The sequence below is a fragment of the Medicago sativa genome, chromosome 8 (genome assembly GCF_051527215.1).
Source record: "Medicago sativa cultivar Bolivia chromosome 8, Bolivia_mono, whole genome shotgun sequence".
In the NCBI taxonomy this organism is placed as follows: domain Eukaryota; kingdom Viridiplantae; phylum Streptophyta; class Magnoliopsida; order Fabales; family Fabaceae; genus Medicago; species Medicago sativa.
The window spans coordinates 62,824,816-62,846,508 of NC_140756.1; the positions used below are offsets into that span (position 1 = coordinate 62,824,816).

At 32.4% G+C, this 21,693-nt stretch overlaps 2 protein-coding genes and 2 long non-coding RNA genes across 7 annotated transcripts; all 4 read right to left on the reverse strand.

The window, feature by feature from the left end:
- Positions 1-2,861: 2,861 nt before the first annotated feature.
- LOC146900342 (uncharacterized) lies at positions 2,862-5,385 on the reverse strand. The gene is made up of 2 exons (XR_015024258.1): positions 4,614-5,385; positions 2,862-4,194 (listed from the first exon to the last, which is right to left on the reverse strand). It is a non-coding gene; the product is annotated as an uncharacterized LOC146900342 (long non-coding RNA).
- Positions 5,386-6,785: 1,400 nt separating this feature from the next.
- On the reverse strand, positions 6,786-7,695 carry LOC146900343 (uncharacterized). Its single transcript, XR_015024259.1, has 2 exons — positions 7,087-7,695; positions 6,786-6,957 (listed from the first exon to the last, which is right to left on the reverse strand). It is a non-coding gene; the product is annotated as an uncharacterized LOC146900343 (long non-coding RNA).
- Positions 7,696-8,016: 321 nt separating this feature from the next.
- LOC146900344 (F-box/FBD/LRR-repeat protein At4g26340-like) lies at positions 8,017-13,593 on the reverse strand. Of its 3 annotated transcripts, none has more exons than XR_015024260.1 (5): positions 13,017-13,593; positions 12,066-12,514; positions 11,743-11,895; positions 10,915-11,530; positions 8,017-8,257 (listed from the first exon to the last, which is right to left on the reverse strand). XR_015024260.1 is itself a non-coding variant. In XM_085739498.1 (5 exons), exons 1-4 carry the CDS (start codon positions 13,498-13,500, stop codon positions 11,267-11,269), a joined length of 1,350 nt encoding a protein of 449 aa, XP_085595624.1. In that variant the 5' UTR covers positions 13,501-13,592; the 3' UTR covers positions 8,017-8,257; positions 11,243-11,266. The 3 variants fall into 3 exon arrangements, 2 of the variants coding, with proteins under 2 accessions (XP_085595624.1, XP_085595625.1); XM_085739498.1 differs by having other exon boundaries at positions 11,243-11,530; positions 13,017-13,592; XM_085739499.1 differs by lacking the exon at positions 8,017-8,257 and adding an exon at positions 9,070-10,123 and having other exon boundaries at positions 11,243-11,530.
- A 1,485-nt stretch (positions 13,594-15,078) lies between these two features.
- LOC146900345 (F-box/FBD/LRR-repeat protein At4g26340-like) lies at positions 15,079-19,595 on the reverse strand. 2 transcript variants are annotated; one of them, XM_085739500.1, is made up of 5 exons: positions 18,999-19,582; positions 17,510-17,960; positions 17,197-17,349; positions 16,685-16,975; positions 15,079-15,364 (listed from the first exon to the last, which is right to left on the reverse strand). In XM_085739500.1, exons 1-4 carry the CDS (start codon positions 19,493-19,495, stop codon positions 16,709-16,711), a joined length of 1,368 nt encoding a protein of 455 aa, XP_085595626.1. In that variant the 5' UTR covers positions 19,496-19,582; the 3' UTR covers positions 15,079-15,364; positions 16,685-16,708. The 2 variants fall into 2 exon arrangements, with proteins under 2 accessions (XP_085595626.1, XP_085595627.1); XM_085739501.1 differs by lacking the exon at positions 15,079-15,364 and having other exon boundaries at positions 16,398-16,975; positions 18,999-19,595.
- Positions 19,596-21,693: the final 2,098 nt, after the last annotated feature.

Consider the following 21,693-nt stretch of genomic DNA (forward strand, 5'->3'; position numbering starts at 1 on the left):
GAATAAAATTAAATGATGTATTATTGTATTTCTATATATGGCTTTCAATGTCAAGGGATTATGACTACATTAAGGATCTCAAAAATGATTTGGACATTTGGAAAATAGGATTTGGAGTGCTGGATTCTTGGATTGTGACTAGTAGTAATGAGAATCAACATATGAAGCTCATTATTTGTGATGCAAAGGTTAGATGAGTTAGTTAAAATTTGTTGTAATTTCCTTTATGATTTATCAATGTTACTTATTAGTGTACATTTTGATTTATTTATATTTTTTGGTTTCTTTCTCAGATTTAGGGTGAACGAGTTCATGTAATAACTCGATATAGAGAATTGGAGCATTGGAAGACTTTGATCGAGGAAAAAAAGACTTATGCTTTATATAATTGTCATGTGTTTGATAATGACATTGCATTTAATCCCTTTAAGGTTGTTTTTGGTTCTGGAACAAAGGTGCAGAATGATGACAAGTTAACTAACGTTCTTACTCATGAGTTTCGCTTTAAGTCATTTAAGGAAATTCAAGATGGAATATTCAAAACTGACGTTTTATATGGTATAGTCATGTGTTTAATTTATTTATGTGTTTTCTCCGATTATAATGTTCTTATAGATGTAATTTTTTTTTAAGAAATCATCGGGCTTCTTCATGAGATTGTCAAGACAACGTCAATTGGGACTGGAAAGAAACCGTGTACGAACATTGTGTTGAAAGATAAAAGGTATTATTTTCTAATTTGTCAGCATTAGATGGTAGGATTTTGTATAAGTTTGATAATGACCTGAAAGATGTATGTTGATGTAACACTAAGGGAAAAATACTTTGTACCTTTATCATTTATCATCTATTTACCTTGAATTCTTTGCTTCTATTTTGTAGTCAATGGCAACCCAAATATATGTAACAATTGGTCAGGTTCGAGGCTGCTCATCAATATTTTGATAAAGATTTATAATGTTTGTGCAAGATTCATTAATTTGCTCATTTTTCCTTCGGAACTACTCTTTAAAAGTTAAAGATAACTCTTTTTTTATTGAGACTTTAATGACAATAAATAAATACTTAAAAAAATAGATTCGACGATAAGTATATTGAAGAATTTCTATCCATATTGTTTATACTACCAAAATAATAAGATTGAAGTCCTACACTTTATCTAAACGTTCTTTGGTTAGACTCTTAACTAGATACCCCCTCTGCTACCGCAAGGGTCATATATAGTGTGTAATAAAAGAAAGCAAGATACAAAGATATAATATTTCTGCTGTTGAAGAAAGTCAAGTACACAATAATCTCAAAGGCTCTCATATGTAGTGTGTTTTATAATAAAGCAGGGGATGACATCAAAAAATATGTGGATGTAGTGGAAATTTCATAAGATACATGTGTTCTTTAGGTGTGAAGCACCAAATGCATGATTCACTCATGGGTGAAGCAAGAACCATAGGCTCTGTTTGGTAACACCAAAAAAGAGCTTTTAGTTTTTAGCTCATAGCTTATAAGCTCGTCTGACAAAAAATAGCTCTGTTTGGTAACGTTTTTTACAACGAGCTTATAGCTTATTTCAGGAGCTTATAAGCTATTTTTCAGAAGCTACTTCAAGTAGCGTTTGAGCTTATAGCTTTTAGCTTCTCATTTTTTCTTCCATTTTTACCCTTATTTTTCAAAGCAAAATTCAACTTTATCCTTTATAATTACTATTTTGGTAATTGCATCTAACCATTGCATTAAATTACTCGATAATTCTCCAATGTTTATTTTTGTTACGATAACGTAATAACATTGTGTATAGATTTTTTCGTACTTTTTTTTGTCTTACGATAACCTTTTTTTTCACGATAACTTAACAACACGTGTTGGTAATTTTTTTTCCTCTTATGAAAGCTACATATTTTTAGATAATATTATTTATAGATAATACATTAGGTGTTATTTATTATGTTTAACATTTTTTATAACGTATAAACACTTAATAGAATATAAATTTTAGCTAAGAAAAATTAATTTATATTATAAATTAAAATGTCCTTTTAAAATAAATTTATATTAATTGATATAGATTTAATTATGATTTTTTTCACAGAATAAATTTTATTATGAATTGAAAATAAATTTATTAGTATGAACTAAGAATGCTCTTTATGTCATTTTACATTTATCAGCTAATTGAACCGCTAGTTTTGCCAAACACTTTAGTTAGCTTATCAGCTATCACTCATCAGTCATCAGCTATAAGCTATCAGCTAGCTTATCAGCTAAAAGCTATCAGCTAGCTTATCAGCTAGCTTATCAACTATCCGCTATTTTTACCAAACAGAGCCTAAATCTATTAGATCATATGAGATTATATTTAATAAAAAATGTGGTATGCCAACTTTTTTTCAAAATTTTACATATAAAATCATAGTCAATTTTCTATGCCATGAAAATATAATCGAGACTTGTATTTAAACTGCAAGAATAACCATACAAACCTCAATTGAAATAAATATTAGCTAGGAGTTAGGACATAACTGAAACTCCTAATGGTTATTAGAGAAAAAAATTGGTATAAATTGGTATGCATGATCCTCACCGTCTAAAAAGACCAGGAATTATGATAGTACACACGAATTAAAATGTTATATTTTATATTACTTCAATGTACAAAAATACTCATATGATATTAATTGCAATTATCATATCCTTTATCTCTATTAGTGATTATACATTTAAAAAAATTTCTGTATAGACAACATTTGTGGGGCACAGACCGGCCAATATGTATATTACAAAAACAAAATATATATTAGAAAACATAGGATGAGTACTAAAAGGTTTCAAAAGTGGCGTTGAATCCCTAATACCATTGAGAAAAATAATGAGGAATTTATTTTTCATTCTATTGATTAAATTACTGTACACTATTATATAGATTTACATGAGTTTAAAGTGCTATTACAGAGAGAGAAAACTGAAGCTAATAATAGAAGGCTATTACAGGGCTATGGCTATAGAGCAAAGACATATACGGCTAAAACATATTTACAACTTACGAATCCAAAATAATTAACATAAAGATAGAATAGCAGTAACTATATTGTGAGAACTACAATAAAAAGCAGTGATAATAACAAAATCCATCTGCAAAACTATGGACTTCATTTGAAGTGGGGATAGGAACCTGTTGACAAACTATTTGGAGTGGTCTGTCCAGCTCTATACATTCAAATTTGGTGCTTAGCTTAAGTAAGCAATCACCCAAAGCTGGCCATGAAAACTAATTCCTTTGTTTCATGCAGCATTGGAATCTAAAATTACGTCACTTGAGATGCCTAAAGTAAGTATCATAGACCATCAAAAGCGTCGGATGTGTGCAAGACCGTATAAATGTGCTTCAGAAATTGGAATTAGCTAGCTAACTCCTGCATGAACAAATAGAACTTATCTTTAACATAAATTTCATTTTTTCTCCCTACAAAGCGTCACACACATTTCATTTTGTCATTGCCAGCATATAATAGTTGTATCTAAAATTGGCAGCAGAATAAAACAAGAGTAAGACATAATCAGCTAGATAATATAACAAAATCAAATCCCAAAAATTTCTTTATTTGTTGCATGAGTAATTGTATGTATTGTAACGAATCTCACACTGAAATGTAAGAATTATATTGAAACAATTGCATTCCTCTTACATTTGCTTCATGCGAAACACCATACCTAGCTAATTTTAGTTCTTTTATCCCTTATCAACGTAGCTACATTTTAAATTTTAACTTTGAAAATTTTCAATACCTCTTATCCAAACAAATTACAATCTATCTAACATTTGCTATCAAATATTTTATCAGTTCTATCAGTTTACTCTTTTCCAAACCTGCAAAAGCTCATAACGATCAATACACGTGCCAAAATCCTGCTAATTCTTAGCAACACCAGTCAATTGCAATCAAAAACTATTAATAGGACCCTACTTACACATTCAGTCAGACATAGGACAGTTGATTGTATTAGCAAAGTACCTTAGTGAGAATACATTACCATACCATTGCCACCGAATGCCCCTTTAGCACAACTGTCGCTTGAACCTCTCACTATAACACATTGTGTAGCTGCTGTAGGAGAAACAATAATCAAAGAAGAGTACAGAGACTTGTGCTCTACATAAACTTTTCATTAGGCTTCTCTGAAAATTTGAGCAACTAATTTCTGAAAAATAACAAAGAAATGACTAAGAAAGTTATACTTAATGTGTATTTAATCGAAACAAACTAAAAAAGAACATTAAAACCTTTAAAATAAAATGCATTTGAGATATTTTTGAAATGTGTTGTTCTCTTCAGATTTAAATCATAGAGTTAAACAAATTTACATAACATTGCTTTTCAAGTTTCAGGAATCACTTTAGCAGCCACATTTGAAACAATATATCTAGTAGACCAAGCAAAAGCAAAATTAAAGTTAGAAGAAGAATAAGAAGCTACGTAAAGAAAACACAACCAAATGCAAAACTCACCAAAATCATGTAAAAAAAGAAGAGATAAAAATCAATTGAAAGCAAATTAGATCTACACACATCAATATAGATATTTTATGTCCTAAACAAACAATTCAATTCGAGTCCACACCTGACATTCTCTATTTCCACCAATCAATTCACCAAAAGTCGAATTCAACGAAATCCCAACATCAATTTTCCTGCACAAAACCTTCAAAATCCTCGTCCTAAACGGCCTCCACAAACGAAATGAAGATTCAGCCACAAAACCTTATATGATTGCATTACAGAACTACATATGCACCTTCAAAACCACCCCGATAAAATTCTGAAGTGCAATCCCTAGCCTCTAGTCGCGTCAAATTCAGTCCATATAATTTATATAGCATAACAATTAAGATCACAAAAGGAACACATGCAAGCTTGCTAGAGTGAAAGAAGATAATGGAGGCAGGGTAGAGAGGGTATCCAGAATTCGAAACTATGGGAGATAAATTGATATAGTCATCGAAGAAATGCTATACTATTAAAAGCAAGGTTTAGTTTCCAAACAATTCAAAGACTACTTCATACAGAACAATTAAAGCAATAAAATCAGATTAAACAGTGAATACAAATATAAAAACATGTATTAATCAGTAAATTAATACTATCACAAAATGAAATATTGAAACATTTCATGAAGCACATTTATTGAAGCAGCCTATAATGCAGTCATCTTGGACATATAGGCACATATAAGAATGAGTAGGGAAAACATGACTACAAGGAAATGTCGGTTGGCTTACAATAGTATCAGGTAGCATTATGTGTGCATTCTAAACAATTAGGCTTGAACCACAGTCTAGTATCTATTTTTCGAGAGAACCTTCAAAGATATTAACTCAAAGAAATCATCGTTTTATGTATAAGATGTAACAAAAGCCAAATTACTACCTCAATAATAATAATTTAATAATCTTAAAAATAAAAAGGAGCATATATTAATATGATAACACGCAAAATACATTGTCTAGATAGTTTAATTTTTATTTATTTTAGGGTCGTTTATTGTGTTTTGTATGTCTTCTGGCTAGTACTTTGATGTGTTTCAGGAACATAAGGTGTAAAAAGCAGAAGTGAAGAAAAAGGAGGAAAAAGAAAGAAATCATGTGTCACAAGCCCAACGACCTTTGACAATTTTTCTGCTCAAGAATTACACTTTAAAAGTTGTGATATCTTTAGCTACCGCAATTTTCAGAACCCTAGTTTTTAAGTTTCAGTTTTATTTTGTTATTTCTTTAAAACTCCAGCGACAGCACAATATTTTTTTTTGACGAACCTTTATTTCTCTGCAATTTTCATTCAGCCCTATGCACTCATTTGATTTCAAATACTATTCCAATTTCAATCACTATTCATAATTCCATTGCCACATCTATTTAATTCCATCGCTACTTAAATATTTGGATTCCCATCATATTGCTGTGACATATATACTTTGATTCCAATTCATTTACTTGTGGCTGCGTCACTCAGTTTACATTTCAATTACTATTTGCTTGCTGCTAGTTGCTGATTGTGTTCAATTAACCAATGCTGCGTGCTTGATGCTATTCTTGTTTTATCATCATTTCATTTGATGCTTGCCGTAACTTTTCTTTTTCTTTAACGTATCCAGCTTTTATACAGGTTCGGTTCCTTTTATTTATTTTCTTTAGTATGAATTCATCGAAGATAAATTTAGAGTATTATTTTAATATGTGTGAGTAGTTAAATTGAGTCCAAAACGAAGGTTCCGTCGTACCGACGGAACTCATGTAATATGCGTGCCTTTTTATTTTAACGAGGATCTAAATATTTGTTTTGAAAATTCTGTTTTGCACTTTAAAAAGTCTACTACGAAGGTAGAGACACAGAGACATCGTTTACGCGTCGAAAGAGCGAAAACGATATCCGACTTAGAAAATTCATATTTTTAACTGAAAAGGTTAAAGCGAAAGCACTTCTTTTCTTTTAATTAAGAATTTATTGAATTAAGAAAAGGGAATTTTTAAGCTTGTAATTATACACTACGAAAGTAGGGAGTTACGCGTCTAAAAATTCCGACAACGTATTGCGAAAGCAAACAGTGTCTTTTGTTCAATACTTTCTACAAAAGTTTTATCTTTCTCGTTACAATTTAATTAGCGCAAAGTTACGTGAGTGACGAAAGTCGTTGAAAACTGTCGTTTTGGTCTCTACCTTTAATTAATTAATTAAAATCCTTTTTTATTTTCCGCGCAATACCAAACTATTTGGTTTCGCCTTAGATAAACATAGAAACAACAAGAAGCGGTACTTGTTAAATTGGTCTCTGTGGATACGATACTTTTTATACTAAAACCGACATAGCCGTACACTTGCGGCCCTGTCATAATACCAAAATTATACTCCCAAGGCGTCCAATGTTCTGGCACATGCATTAGTTGAGGAAGAATGAACAAACCACGTATCTACATTTGAAAAATTAAATTATTATTAACAAAAAACACAAAATTAAGTACAGGATTCAAAGTCTAAATCATATATACATGTAATATATCAATGGGTAAGAAATTAGAAAGAGAATGGTTGGAACGTACTTGGGCTCTTGGGTTTCAAGAATGGGCGTGAAGAACATTAGGCTTAGGGTGTTCCGGAGAGGAAGTGATTTTATCCATGAGTTTGTTAACCTTTGAAATCAACTCTTAAACGACAGAATATAGAACAAACAGCGTTCAGGTGTGTTGTTATCAGATTGACGAAAAGCTTCACGCGAATCAGAACCGTTACCGGAACCAGAAAGCAGCGATTGAAGCGATTTCTCGAGTTTGAGATTGTTTAGTGCTTGAACAGCAGCATCGATGTCAGGTTTAGAAATTCTTGGTAACATTTGAGCTATCTTGGAAAGAAGAGATGGGCCACGTAAGATATTGGAGGCAAGAGCACCGCCCAAATTGACTATTCTCCATATAAATGATGTTGAGAGGATTTGAGAATATGAATGAGAACAGTCTTGAGCAGCACAATTTTAATGTTATTCACGTTTACAAAGGAGTAGTTTCCAATAAGGATATTTTCAATTTTCTTACATTTACGATGCATTGGCAGTGGGAGGGAAATTTGAACTACAAAGTGGAATGCTGATTAGGATTAACATATAGAGAGAGTTAATGCTTGCAAGGTGGAGGGAAAAATTAGGGGGTAAAATTAGGGTATTAGTTGCCGGTTATCTGGATCATGAGTAGGAGCTTTAATTATAGATAATATAACACATGGTTATGCATCATTTTCCTGGATGAAGAACATTACACAAGTTAATGAGATAATCTCTTCAACTCTCATCCAAAAACACTCAAGTCGGTAAGAATAAAAAGGAAGGTCCAACTGGGTTAGTTCCCTTCAATCTGACAACTGTTCACATAAATTGGGATATTAATCAGTTCACAGAAATACTGGGAGGATTTGGAACCAAAAAAGCAAAGATTTTTCATTTTTATTGGTGACTAGATACTTTAATAAGGACATAAAACTTGTAGGAAGTATCAACAGACTTCAAGTAATACATTATTCAACAACAGTAGAGATCATTGTTTTGTTGCAATTTAAACTAATGAAGTTTGCGAAATTATAAAATTACAAATTTTTTAAAACTTTGTCCTTAAAATCCTTGATAAACATTTGTCACTTAAACAATGGCCTTTCGGTGAATACAAAGTTCTAATAAGAAGTAAAGTTCTATCCCCAAATATTTGTCATAGATAGAGAAATTACCTGCATAAGATGATAAGAAACATAACGTTTTTGTTAATATATAACCAAAATCTGTCTAAATTTGAAACCAACAATAGAATATTAAGCACCTGCAGAGCCTAAATCTTGACATATTATGCATACAGGCTTTAGATCTTAGAAATCACATTGTACAATACTACAATATACATATATCTAAGGCTTAATACATGCTTTGGTCCCTTAACTTATTTTTGAATTTCATTTTGGTCCTTTAACTTTAAACTGTGTCAATTTGGTCCCATAAGTATTCCACCGTTTACCAAAGTGGTCCCTTCCGTTAATTTTTTTTTAAAAAAACGTTAACTTTGGGCCAGGTGTCCTTTAAGATTTGTGATCAACGGCTGGATTTAAAAATTAGGGGGCATACCGTGGGCTGACAACATATGATAATTTCTATTTTTCTTAATTTTCCTAAAAATAAAAATTAAAAATCACTATCAATCTTCATCTTCTTTCCTGTTCATCTCCTAACTTCATACAACAAAAACCCAGCAACACAAAAATTCATACAATTCCAGCAACACCTATCAATCTTCATCTTCTTTCCTCTTCATCTCCTAACTTCATCTCCTCTTCTTTTCTCAAAACAATTCCAACAAGATATTCAAGATTTAAGTAAATCCTCTCTTTTCAACAAACAACAACTTCTTCAACATCATCAACAACAACCTTTTCAACAACAACATCAGCAACAACCTCAACAATTTTTACTCTCTCAACCAAATCAAATAACTAAGAGCTTGCTAATATTACAGAATGAATAAATCGGTTACAAAAAATTGATTTATCCATCAACAACATAACCAAATCCAGTATATTACAAAATGAAAAATTATCAAAGATCTTTACATATAATATTCAATATTCATCTTCACCTATATGTATATGAATCCAATTGTCAATACATCAAGAAATTAACAAAAAAACAAATAGAGAAATTAAATGTTTTCAGCATTAGGCTTCACCACAGTACCAAAATTCAACGGATCTGAGATCAGAAACCGGCGGAAGGAACAACGGCAAAACCGGAAGTAGGAGCACAGAGGATGAGGGAGAATGGATTGGTGAGGAGAGAGACAACGAGGATTCCGGCGACGACGGAGTAGTAGTTCACACGGAAGTAGGAGTAGTTTTTGCAGACGCGGAGGGTGGCGTCGGAGAAGGATTCAGGTTTGCTGATAGCGGAGCGGTCGACGAGTTCTGTCCATGTACGACATTGTGCGAGGCCGTTGCGGAGTGATTCAGAGAGGTTGTTGATGAGGACGCGGACGACGGCGGAGTGGTTTTGTGATTTTGTGAGGAAGTGGTTTTAGAGAGAGAGAGATAGAATAGTGGTGGTGATTGATTTTTGGTTTGAGAGAGAGAGATGAATTTGAGTTTTAATTTTTTGATTTTCTGGGATTGTTATATGAAGATAATGGTCAAAGATGAAGAAGATGATGATGAAGAAGAATAGTAGCGAAGATGATGAAGAGAAAAAATCATGTGTTAATCATTCACTGTAGGCTACAATAGACCTACATGATCCAACGGTTTTCATTTTGAAAAAAAGATCAAACAGTTAAAATTAAAAAATTTATTATGTTTATGGTAGACCACCTGCAATGCTGTTACACATTAGACATTTATAGTTAAAATGTAACGGATAGGACCAAAATAGGTAACGGCAAAAGACATAAGGGACCAAATTGACACAGTTTAAAGTTAAGAGACCAAAATGAAATCCAAAAATAAGTTAAGGGACCAAAACATGTATTAAGCCTATATCTAAATATGAGTAAGCTTAATCAAATCTGAACATTTGTTTACACCACAAACCTACTCTGTATTGGCATCCATTCAGACCTACAGGAATTAAATCTTCACACTTTCTAATTCAACATTCATAGTTAGACTCGTAATGAAATCAAAATGGCACAAACAACTAACAAGGTCCCCATCATCAGCAGAACCTAATGTTATATAATTTGTGGCTCGTTAATTAAAGATCTTGCATGAATGAAATCATGCAGACAAATTTGATGATAAAAGATATTAACATAAAGGTAAAGTAACCGGGTTAGGCAACAAATCCTAACAAAAGAAATTAAAACAACTAAAAATTAAGACCAAAATTCAAAGTATTGACCTATTAGATTTAAAAATTTGTTAATAGTTAGTTGAAAAATAGTTATCCATGCCATCTTCTTCTCAAAACCAACTATATAGTTGTTATGAATTATAACATGCATTCCTTTAGTTTCCTTAACCTATGTCTTGCTTCGTGACCTTATAGAGTGAAGGATGCTTATCAACTAGTTATTGAAAAAGGTTAGTAAGGTTGGCTAAAAATACAAACTATGACAGTCCCATGTTTGGCCTCAAAGGAGATTTCTTAGTCCAATGTGTAGTCATCCCATTTGAAAATGGAAGGTTTTGAAGTATAAAAGAGTCCCTGGGGCATGCGCATGCATGCCCAAAGGCACAAAACACCCTAAACTCGAGATTCATGAATACGAAGTTTGTGATCAGCCTATAATAGAAAGACGGTAGTTCATTGACAAAGTTGATTTTGATCCATCAACATGAACACTAATGTCCCAAAATTAACAAAGCTTTAGTTTCAATGATAATAATATCACACAGTAATAACTCACCAAGTTAATTAACGACGACTGGCATCATGAAATCTTGTAGTTTTTCTTTTCAATTTCAGTAATCAGGCAAATATTGTAAATGTCTTCATTGTTATAGTTACAAATCTAGGAACTCTTGCTAAGCATGGAAATTGGAAATACAAGATCAAAGAAAATTTAGAAACTTTAGGTGTATCATGTAATTCAACCACAATATGATTGAAATCTGGTGAAATACATCTAAAAACAATATACAGCAACTAATAGTGCAGATTAAACCCAATGTTAGTCATTTTTATTTGATGCAGTACTAAGACAGAGAGAATGGATTGAGGGTGAGAGTTCACACCTTATATAAATAAGGAGATACAGCTCATTCAAATTTAAGTTGACACATTCCTGAGGCCCTTGGCACTTCAAATAATGTTTTGAGATTCTCGTACTTCTTCTTTAGGTCCAAGGAACAATCAGCAATAATCATTGTCTTTAAAACGAGTCCTTTTTGCAAAACATGCTCAACAAATGACACCTCATCTGGAAATCCTTGAAATCCTTTAAATTGAATAAAGGTCAGGTGGGATATGAGACAATTCGGAACACTTGGCTGGGTAGCCCATCCTAAAACTGGTGACTGTTCCTGCAGGGAACAAAGGACTTGAATAAGATGCAATATTCATTTTTTGAAAAGGAATAAGATGCAATATTCATAGTAATGAATTAATCTTGTTATATATTAAGTGGTATACTGTGCAATAAGATGCAACTTCTAATTTGTGTAATCTATTCATAAAAATTGGTTAATTTCAAATCAAAGTTATATAGACCAAATTCAGGTTGGATTAAACAAACCTTGTCATTCTGAATTATTAGAGCTTGAAGCATGGGACATTTCTGAAGCAAGGTGAGCAGAGAATTTGAGTTAAACCCGGGAAGATTGAGCTCTAGGCGAATCAAATATTGAAATTCTTGAAAAAGTAGATCATGGGGTTCACCAAGCAACCACTGTTTGTACACGTCATCAAGTAGTAATTAGTACAAAACAATATCTATCTATATATTAATAAATCATGATTATTGGAGATTTATTATCAGTTACTAACTAACTTACACTGTATAAATGATGATGTAAACATAAAATAACTTAAAAAAAAATAGAAATAAAAAAACTTAACCTTGGTTGTTGAAGGATTCAACACCAGATGTTTAGTCCCAGAGAGAGCGCCAAGAAGGTTGTGTAAAGGGGTGACAGAACCTAACGATTGGGGAAAGACATCAAGATAGGCTTCCACAACATTGTGTAAGTTGTACATGCTGAAAGCTTGGCCAAATGTGATTCGGGTAATGTTAAGGTACTCAAGATCAGGCGCATTTATTTCAAGGTAAAGCCCAACTTCACCATCCTCATTGGTGATTTCCAGCCTTCTTAAGGAAGATGGGACACAAACTTTGTCCAAGCTTTGCGGATAAAAACTAAGATTCAGAGATTCAATGATGGGGCAGCCACAAAGAAGTGCATTCACGTTAGACACTTCCACATAATAGATGTTGATCAGCAGCGTCTTTAATGATGGCAAACTAACCACCGTTGAGGGTTGGATGTATACATCAATTTCACCAGAGACTGAGAAACAAAGAAGTAAATGTTATATCACATTTCAGAAAGCAAAAAATCAAATATGCTATATTTTTATTTTTTTACTTATAGTCCTCTAAATTTTATTTTATTTTTAAGAATTTAGTCCTCTAAATTTGTTCATGTCTAACTACTGCTTAACTCATATTGAAGGAACTAAAATCAAATATTCTAGTACACACTAGAAGAATCAATTTGAATGTAAACAAATATTTAGGACTATAGCACAAAATTGGTCCGTTGGATTGAGATCATACCATTCATAATTCAAAGTATTTCAGTCAGTTGTTTTTTTTTTTAAAAGAATCATGATATACATCAAAATTAGGACATCTGATCTTGGTCTAACAGCCACATGCAACAAATCCAAATCCCGTAAAATTGCGTTATTATAAACAAAACAAAACAAAACAAAAATACTAGCTCACGTTTTATATACAAGAGAAAATTAAATCAACAAAAAAAAAAAACAATTAATTCAACGTTATACATGCATGCCTGAGTGAGACGAGGTTAGTGGAAGTGAATAGTGTTTGAGGTAGGTTGAAATTGGGTCCTGAAAAATCAGAATATAGATTAAGCTCGAGTTCCTCAAGGTAGGGCCCAATGGCGGCACGAACCCAAGACTTGACCGATAAAGTTCGGCACGTAACATCAAAAAGAGAATGAGCACATTCGAGACTCATCTTCGTAATGCCACGTGGATTACAGAGGGCGAGGAAGACGCTGTTAACTAAAACAGCGAAACTTCTGAATCCATCTAACTGTTCGGATTGATCACGTCCATGAGACTCGTCGGCGAAGTCGAGAACGGAGAGATCCTGCCAGAGGTATCGCCAACGGCCGGTTGTTACGGCGGTTTTGGTTGGGAGGTGTGATAGGATGTGGAGAAGTACACCGTCTGGTAAATTACTGATTCGATCTTCTTCGATTTCTTCTTCTGGTTTTCGTTGTTGTTTGGATTCCGATGCCATTGATGATGGATTATCGTGTAACCACTGTCCCGAACTTTATTTCTTTTCCTTGTTTGCTTTTCGTTGCGTTAAAGGGTTTTTCTCTAAAAGAAAATAAAAAAGTTGCCACTCTAATCGCAATCACAACAGTTTATATATCAAATTTCTAAAATTATAATTTACTTTTTTAATTTAAATTTTGCGCGTAAATAGAAATGATATTTTATATTTTATATAATAGATAAACTACATTGAGGATTCTATCCGCGATGTTTATACTACCAATATAATAAGATTGAATTCCTTCATTTTATCTAAAATGTCTTTGGTTAGACTCAATATTTCATTAATTTAGTGTTTGATGAATTAAATAATTGGTTTGCTATTAAATAATTGGCTTAATTGCAGTTTTAGCTCATTAACTTTTTCAAAGTTGCGATTTTAGCCCCCTAAGAAAAAAAACTACAAAACCGCCCCCTAAGTTTTGCACATGTGGCAGTTTTGGCCCCCAAGCCAATTTTGACTTGGTCTACGCTGACGTGGCACCCTAAGTGAGGTGTCACGCGTTATTTTTTTATATTTTTTTTGGCCTTGGGAGGCCAAAACTGCTATAGTTGCAAAACTTAAGGGGCAGTTTTGTAGTTTTTTTCTTAGGGGGCCAAAATCGCAACTTCGTGAAAGTTAGGGGGCCAAAACTACAATTAAGCCTAAATAATAAGAAAAAAATAATGAAAACAGTTTATTCTCGTGGAAAAAGAGTTTATTATCCTCTCTTATAACATAAATATAAAAAAGAGTTATTCTCCTCACTTATTCTCACCATTTTTCATAATATATTCGTGTTTAATCTTTTAATCTCACTAATTTAAATATAAATTAAAAAAAAAGTAACATTTAATAGAAACAATACATTAACTTTGATATTTTGAAGAAAAAAATTGTGAGTTTTCAAAATTTTATGATTCACCCACGTGAATCGTTCCAAATTTGAAAATATAACTTAATCGTTCAAATTGAAGGATTGATTAATTTACTCCCTCAAATGAAATAGTAAATTAGTCCTTTAAATTAAAACACGTAAATTAATTTAGTTATTTTTATCAAAATATTTCTTTACTAAGTAATTATCAAAATCATTGAAAGACTAACATATTAACTTGATTTTTTTTTATAGCAAACTTCAATAGTTTATTGTTGAATCAAGACAAACATAAAACCTTTAAAATTGAGGAGCTAAATTGAATTACTTTGTTCCACTGAAGAGGCTAAATTATAAATAGAGCTAAATTTAGCAAATGTGAGGGACTAATTTGACCACTCTTACAATTTCAAAGACCAAAACGTTAATTTACTCCCAAAAAATTTTTGAGATACTTTCACAGTTTTACTCCCTCTAGTTATCTGGATTAAGAGTAAGTGCTTTAATTATATATAACACATGGTTATGCATCACTTTCCAGGATGAAGAAGATTAACTGTTCAATCTGACAATTGGGTTGGTTCCCTTCAATCTGACAACTAACTGTTCACAGAAATTGGGATATTAATCAGGTCAGTAATACTGGGAGGATTTGGAACAAAAAAAGAAGAAAATTTTCATTTTTATTGGTGACTAGATACCTTATTAAGGACATAAAACTTGTAGAAAGTATCAACAGACTTCAAGTAATACATTACTCAACAACAGTAAAGATCATTGTTTTGTTGCAATTTAAATAAACAAATGAAGATTGCACAATTATAAAATTACAAATTTTTTAAAACTTTGTCCTTAAAATCCTTGATAAACATTTGTCTCTTAATTAAACAATGGCCTTTCAATGAATACAAAGTTCTAATAAGTATAGCTATATCCCCCAACATTTGCCATAGATAGAGAAATTTCCTGCATAAGATGATAAGAAACATGACGTTTTTGTTAATATATAACCAAAACTTGACATATTATGCATACAGGCTTTAGGTATTAGAAATCACATTGTACAATACTACAATATACATATTTCTAAATATGAGTAAGCTGAATCATATCTGAATATTTATTTAGAAAGTGTTTTCTGCACTAGTGACACCACAAACCTACTCTATATTGGCATCCATTCAGACCTACAACTACTGGAATTAAATCTTCACATTTTCTAATTCAGCATTCATAGTTAGACTCATAATGAAACCAAAATGGCACAAACAACATCAGCAGAACCTAATGTTATATAATTTGTTGCTCGTTGATTAAAGATCTTGCATGAATGAAATGATGCAGACAGATTTGATAATAAACGATATTAACAGAAAGGTAAAGTAACTGGGTTAGACAACAAATCCTAACAAAAGAAATTAAAACAATTAGACCAAAATTCGAAGTATTGACCTATTAGATTAAAAATTTGTTAATAGTTAGTTGAGAGTTAGTTATCCATGTTATCTTCTTCACAAAACCAACTATACAGTTGTTATGAATTATATCATGCATTCCTTTAGTTTCCTTAACCTATGTCTTGCTTTGTGACCTTATAGAGTGATGGATGCTTAACAACTAGTTATTGAGAAAAGGTAAGTAAGGTTGGCTAAAAATACAAACTATGACAGTCCCGTTTTTGGCCTCAAAGGAGAGTTCTTAGTCCAATGTGTAGTGATCCCATTTGAAAATGGAAGGTTTTGAAGTATAAAAGAGTCCTTGGGGCATGCGCATGCCTGCCCAAAGGCACAAAACACCCTAAACTCAAGATTCTTGAATACGAAGTTTGTGATCAGCTTATAATAGAAAGACCGTAGTTCATTGACAAAGTTGATTTTGATCCATCAACATGAACACTAATGTCCCAAATTAACAAAGCTTTAGTTTCAATGATAATAATATCACACAGTAATAACTCACCAAGTCAATTAACAACAAGTGGCATCATGAAATCTTGTAGTTTTTCTTTTAAATTTCAGTAATCAGGCAAATGTTGTAAATGTCTTCATCATTATAGTTACAAATCTAGAAACTCTTGCTAAGCATGAAAATACAAGATCAAAGAAAATTTAGAAACTTTAGGTGTATGGTATCATGTAATTCAACCACAATATGATTGAAATCTGGTGATGTACATCTAAAAACAATATACAGCAACTAATAGTGCAGATTAAACCCAATGTTGGTCATTTTTTATTTGATGCAGTACTAAGACATAGAGAATGGATTGAGGGTGAGAGTTCACACCTTATATAATTAAGGAAATAAAACTCATTCAAATTTAAGTTGACACATTCCTGAGGCCCTTGGCACATCAGATAATGTTTTGAGAATGTCGTGCTTCTTCTTTAGATCCAATGAACTATCAGTAATAATCATCATCGTCTTTAAAACGAGTCCTTTTTGCAAAACAAGCTCAACAAATGACACCTCATCTGGAAATCCTTGAAATTCTTTAAATTGAATAAAGGTCAGGTGGGATACAAGACAATTAGGAACACTAGGCAGGGTAGCCCATCCTAAGATTGGTGACTGTTCCTGAAAGCAACAAAGGACTTGAATAAGATGCAATATTCATTTTTTTTAAAAGGAATAAGATGCAATATTCATAGTAATGAATTAATCTTGTTATATATTAAGTGGTATACCGTACATTGTGCAATAAGATGCAACTTCTAATTTGTGTAATCTATTTCATAAAAATTGGTTAATTTCACATCAAAATTATATAGACCAAATTAAGGTTGGACTAAACAAACCTTGTCATTCTGAATTATTAGAACTTGAAGCATGGGACATTTCTGAAGCAAGGTGAGCAGAGAATTGAAGTTAAACCACGGAAGATTGAGCTCTAGGCAAAGCAAATATTGAAATTCTTGAAAAAGTAGATCATGGGGTTCACCAAGCAGCCACTGTTTGTACACATCATCAAGGAGTAATTAGTACAGAACAATATCTATCTACATATGAATAAATCATGATTATTATCAGTTACTTACTAACTTACACTCTGTATAAATGATGATGTAAACATAAAATAACTTTAAAAATACAAAAATAAAAAAATTTAACCTTGGTTGTCGAAGGTTTCAACACCAGATCTTTAGTCCCAGAGAGAGCGCCAAGAAGATTGTGTAAAGGGGTCACAGAACCAAACGATTGGGGGAAGACATCAAGATACGCTTCCACGACATTGTGTAAGTTGCACATGCTGAAAGCTTGGCCAAACGTGATTTGGGTAATGTTAAGGTACTCAAGATCAGGCGCATTTATTTCAAGGTAAACCCCAATTTCATCATCGTCATTGATGATTTTCAGCCTTCTTACGGAAGGTGGGACACAAACTTTGTCCAAGCTTTCCGGAGAAAAACAAAGATTCAGATATTCAATGATGGGGCAGCCACAAAGAAGTGCATTCACGCAAGATACTTCCACATAACCAATGTTGATTAGCAGCGTCTTTAATGAGGGCAAACTAACCACTGTGGAGGGTTGGATGTTTACATCAATTTCACCATAGAGACTGAGGAACAAAGAAGTAAATGTTATATCACAGTTCAGAAAGCAAAAAATCAAATATACTAGTTTTTTTTTTTTTTTTTTTTTTTTTTTTTTTAATATTTTGGACTTATTTTATTTTAATCCTCTGAAATTTGTTAATGTGGAATGTCTAATTATCATTTCAATCTTAGTGTGACCCATATTGAAGGAACTAAAATCAAATACTCTACATACTAGAAGAATCAATTTCAATGTAAACAAATATTCAGGGACTATGGCACACAATTGGATTTGGATTTAACGGGGGCAACAACACTCATGCAGTCAGCATGTCATTGGTGACCGTTAGCTCGAGATAATACGATTCAAATTTCAAGTTCCATGTTTTAGTTTTTTATAGATTCAAATTAATTAGGACGCCTACTGCAGACTGTGTGGATAAGTGGAATTCTTGACAACAACAATTTCAAATCCCAAAAAAGTGCATAAACCAAAAACAAAAACAAAAATTCCAAACTAAAAACAAAAGTAATATATTTGAAGCAATGAAGCACAAACACAGGCACCAAACACGATACAAACAATAATTTGAGAAAATGACATAATCCAATGCAATCACATGTGTCGGTGTCACACACGCCTACGATCAGCAAGTGTGGGTTCTCAGGGCTGGCCCAATAATTTATTTTAGTAAGAAGGGCCTAAAGAAATGTTGAATATATGAGGTCTTTTTTGTTCAAATATTCTTGTCAAATATGTCCCTCATGGTCGGTCGCCTATGCACCATAGGTGGGATGACATCCTAATCAACCAATGTAATGTAGGCTTTCTTCGTTAGATAAGTCAGGTTCCCTAACGCCTATGTCTTTATGGTACCGGCCTCATGGTACTATACATAACCAACATTGAAAGAACTAAAATAATCAGACCTAACAGCAACAAATCCAAATCTCATAATAAAATTGCCGTTGCTATAAACAAAACAAAACAAAAACACAACACTCCGGACTTATATATAAAGAGAAAGTAAGTAGACAAAAAATAACGTATTTAGTTCAACCTGAGCGAAATGAGATTAGTGGAAGTGAATAGTGTTCGAGGGAGGTTGAAATTGGGTCCAGAATAATCAGCAGCATAGAGAGTAAGGTCGAGTTCCTCAAGGTAGGGTCCAATGGCGGCACGAACCCACGCCTCAACCGAGTAGGCACGGCTCTTATCATCAGAAAGAGAATGAGCACAGTCGAGACTCATCTTCCTAATGCCACGAGGATTACGGAGGGCGATGAAGACGTTGTTAACTAAAACAGAGAAACTTCTGAATCCATCTAACTGTTCGGATGAATCAAGTCCGTGAGATTCGTCGGCGAAGTCGAGAACGGAGAGATGCTGCCAGAGGTGTCGCCAGCGGTGAGATAGACGGCCGGTTGTAACGGCGGTTTTGGTTGGGAGACGTGATAGGATGTGGAGAAGTACACCGTCTGGTAAATTGCTGATTCGATCTTCTTCTTCTTCTTCTTCTTCTTCTGGTTTTCGTTGTCGTTTGGATTCCGACGCCATTTTTTTTTTGCTTTTTCGTGAAACCACCGTCCCGAACTTATTGCTTGTTTGGTTTCCAGTTACTGTATACCAAACGTGATTGTAAATGGGTATTAAGGGTGTGTTTGGTAAAATCAATAGTATATATATAAAGTAAGGTTTTTTTATGCCACGTGTCACTTCCATGTTTATTCTCAATATTTTTATTATTTTTTTATATTTTATTTGACATAAATATCTCAACAAACTTTTGATCTTATCCACTAAATATTTTATTTAATTTTATATTTAATTTCTAATATTTTATGTAGCCAAAATATCTCAACAAACTATATATAACACTTTCAATGTTATCCATTAAATCTTCCTTTTTTTTCTTCTTTTTTTTAGGAAAAGAAGTTTCAATTAGTTATTATAGAATCTTTTAGCACCATATTATTCAATTAGTTTTTTCATTGAGGAAAAAAAGGCTTCGATTTGTTTTTTTTAACTATAAATAAATGAGATTTTGTTTTGTTAATCACCAAAATCACATATTTTGAGCAGAAACCGATACTCAAACATTCTTTTGATCTAAACTTTTTCTTTCTTCATGTTTGACAAATACCTATACTATCGTTTCTTCTACTTATGCTTAGATTTTTATTTTTATATATATAATATAAGATGGAACTAACATCTACGAGTGAATTTACTGATTGTTTTTTTTTTCTTTCAGGTCATTGAACTATTGTTTCTGGTATCCATTACAAACACCTACGAGTTGCAGGTCCTTGAACTAACACATATACTATTGTTTTCTGTTTTAGGTCCTTGAACTAACACCTATACTATTGTTTTTTTTTTTTCCGATTCAACAGTACCGCTCTTCTCTCCATTCTTATTCATAATTCATAATTGAGTTTGTGGCATCCATTCCTATTTTCTTTTATTATTATTATTATTATTATTTCACCATTCGTAGTTTAGAAATAGGTATTTTTTCTTATGTTGATCTTTTATGTTGTTTTGTGCGTGAACCCAGTATAGCGGACATTCATAATTGGTGCGTGTCGTTATAGCAATAGGTATCAATCAATCAATCAGTAGTATCAATCAATCAATATTATATATATAAAATAAGGTTTTTTATGCCATGTGTCACTTCCACATTCATTTTCAATATTTTATTATTTTTTCTATTTTTAAAAATCAATATTTTATTTAACATAAATATCTCAACAAACTTTTGATCTCATGCACTCAGTATTTTATTTTTATTTTTATTGAATTTCTAATATATCAACAAACTTTTTATTGAATTTTTTATTGAATTTCTAATATATCAACAAACTTTTAAATTAATAAGGTTAAAATTGGAAGAGATTATAAAAAGCTACTAGCTATAAGCTAAAAAGCTACTTGAAATAGCTTTTCAAAAAACGCTATAAGCTAATGAGAAAAACTTTTTACCAAACACGTCTCATTCTTTCAAAACAAGCTTATAAGCTAGTCCAAGAAACTATAAGCTAGCTTTTTTGTGTTACCAAACACAGCCTAAATCAAGAAATCGCAGTTCACACTTGAAACAATGCTAGAAAACACCGTTAAATGACCTAAAAGCCCCTTGGTAGTAAACTGCTGAATGAACTAACCAACAGTTGTTAACTGCCACAGAGTTCATCAGTAGCTAATTGCCGATGCGATTTCTGCTACAAATTTCAGGCAGAACCAACATTACGCTCTCGTCCATTATCACTCTCAACTCAATATCTCTCAAAATCTCATCCAAATTTATTCAACAAAATCACAATTAAGTAATCATAATGCTATTAACATACATTTTAGTTGTTATAATTGTTTTTCTTTTTTTTATATTTTACTTTTAAATTGATTTAAATTTTGTTGTTTTTCTTTTTTTTATAATTTTAGTTTTAGAGTAGATTTACAAGTAAGATATTATGATTCATTTTTAGAGTACACAGGCAATTGGGTTTAATCATCTCTCTCGTTGCATAAGTCAATTGGGTTGTCCTTGACATTCTCTGGGGCATTTGTTTTTGGTTGAGGACCAGAATAACATTTTCTTCCGCCCCGTCTCATCTTGTTGAAATTGTACACGGGCACATTCGCCTTGCTTTTTTGTCCGGTTCCTTCACATTCAATTTTGTGTCATGTCGCAGTCTATTCTGCTTTCTTCTTCTCACCCTCCTTTTTCAATTGAACATCACCCTGATTTT

Coding starts and splice junctions, on each gene's coding strand:
- LOC146900344 (XM_085739498.1), bottom strand. CDS start 13,500: ATGGCATCGGAATCCAAACAACAACGAAAACCAGAAGAAGAAATCGAA. Junction 11,896..12,065: donor TGAATCCTTCAACAACCAAG/GTTAAGTTTTTT, acceptor GTGTACAAACAG/TGGTTGCTTGGTGAACCCCA. Junction 11,531..11,742: donor TAATAATTCAGAATGACAAG/GTTTGTTTAATC, acceptor TGTTCCCTGCAG/GAACAGTCACCAGTTTTAGG.
- LOC146900345 (XM_085739500.1), bottom strand. CDS start 19,495: ATGGCGTCGGAATCCAAACGACAACGAAAACCAGAAGAAGAAGAAGAA. Junction 17,961..18,998: donor ACTAATCTCATTTCGCTCAG/GTTGAACTAAAT, acceptor TTTGTTCCTCAG/TCTCTATGGTGAAATTGATG. Junction 17,350..17,509: donor TGAAACCTTCGACAACCAAG/GTTAAATTTTTT, acceptor GTGTACAAACAG/TGGCTGCTTGGTGAACCCCA.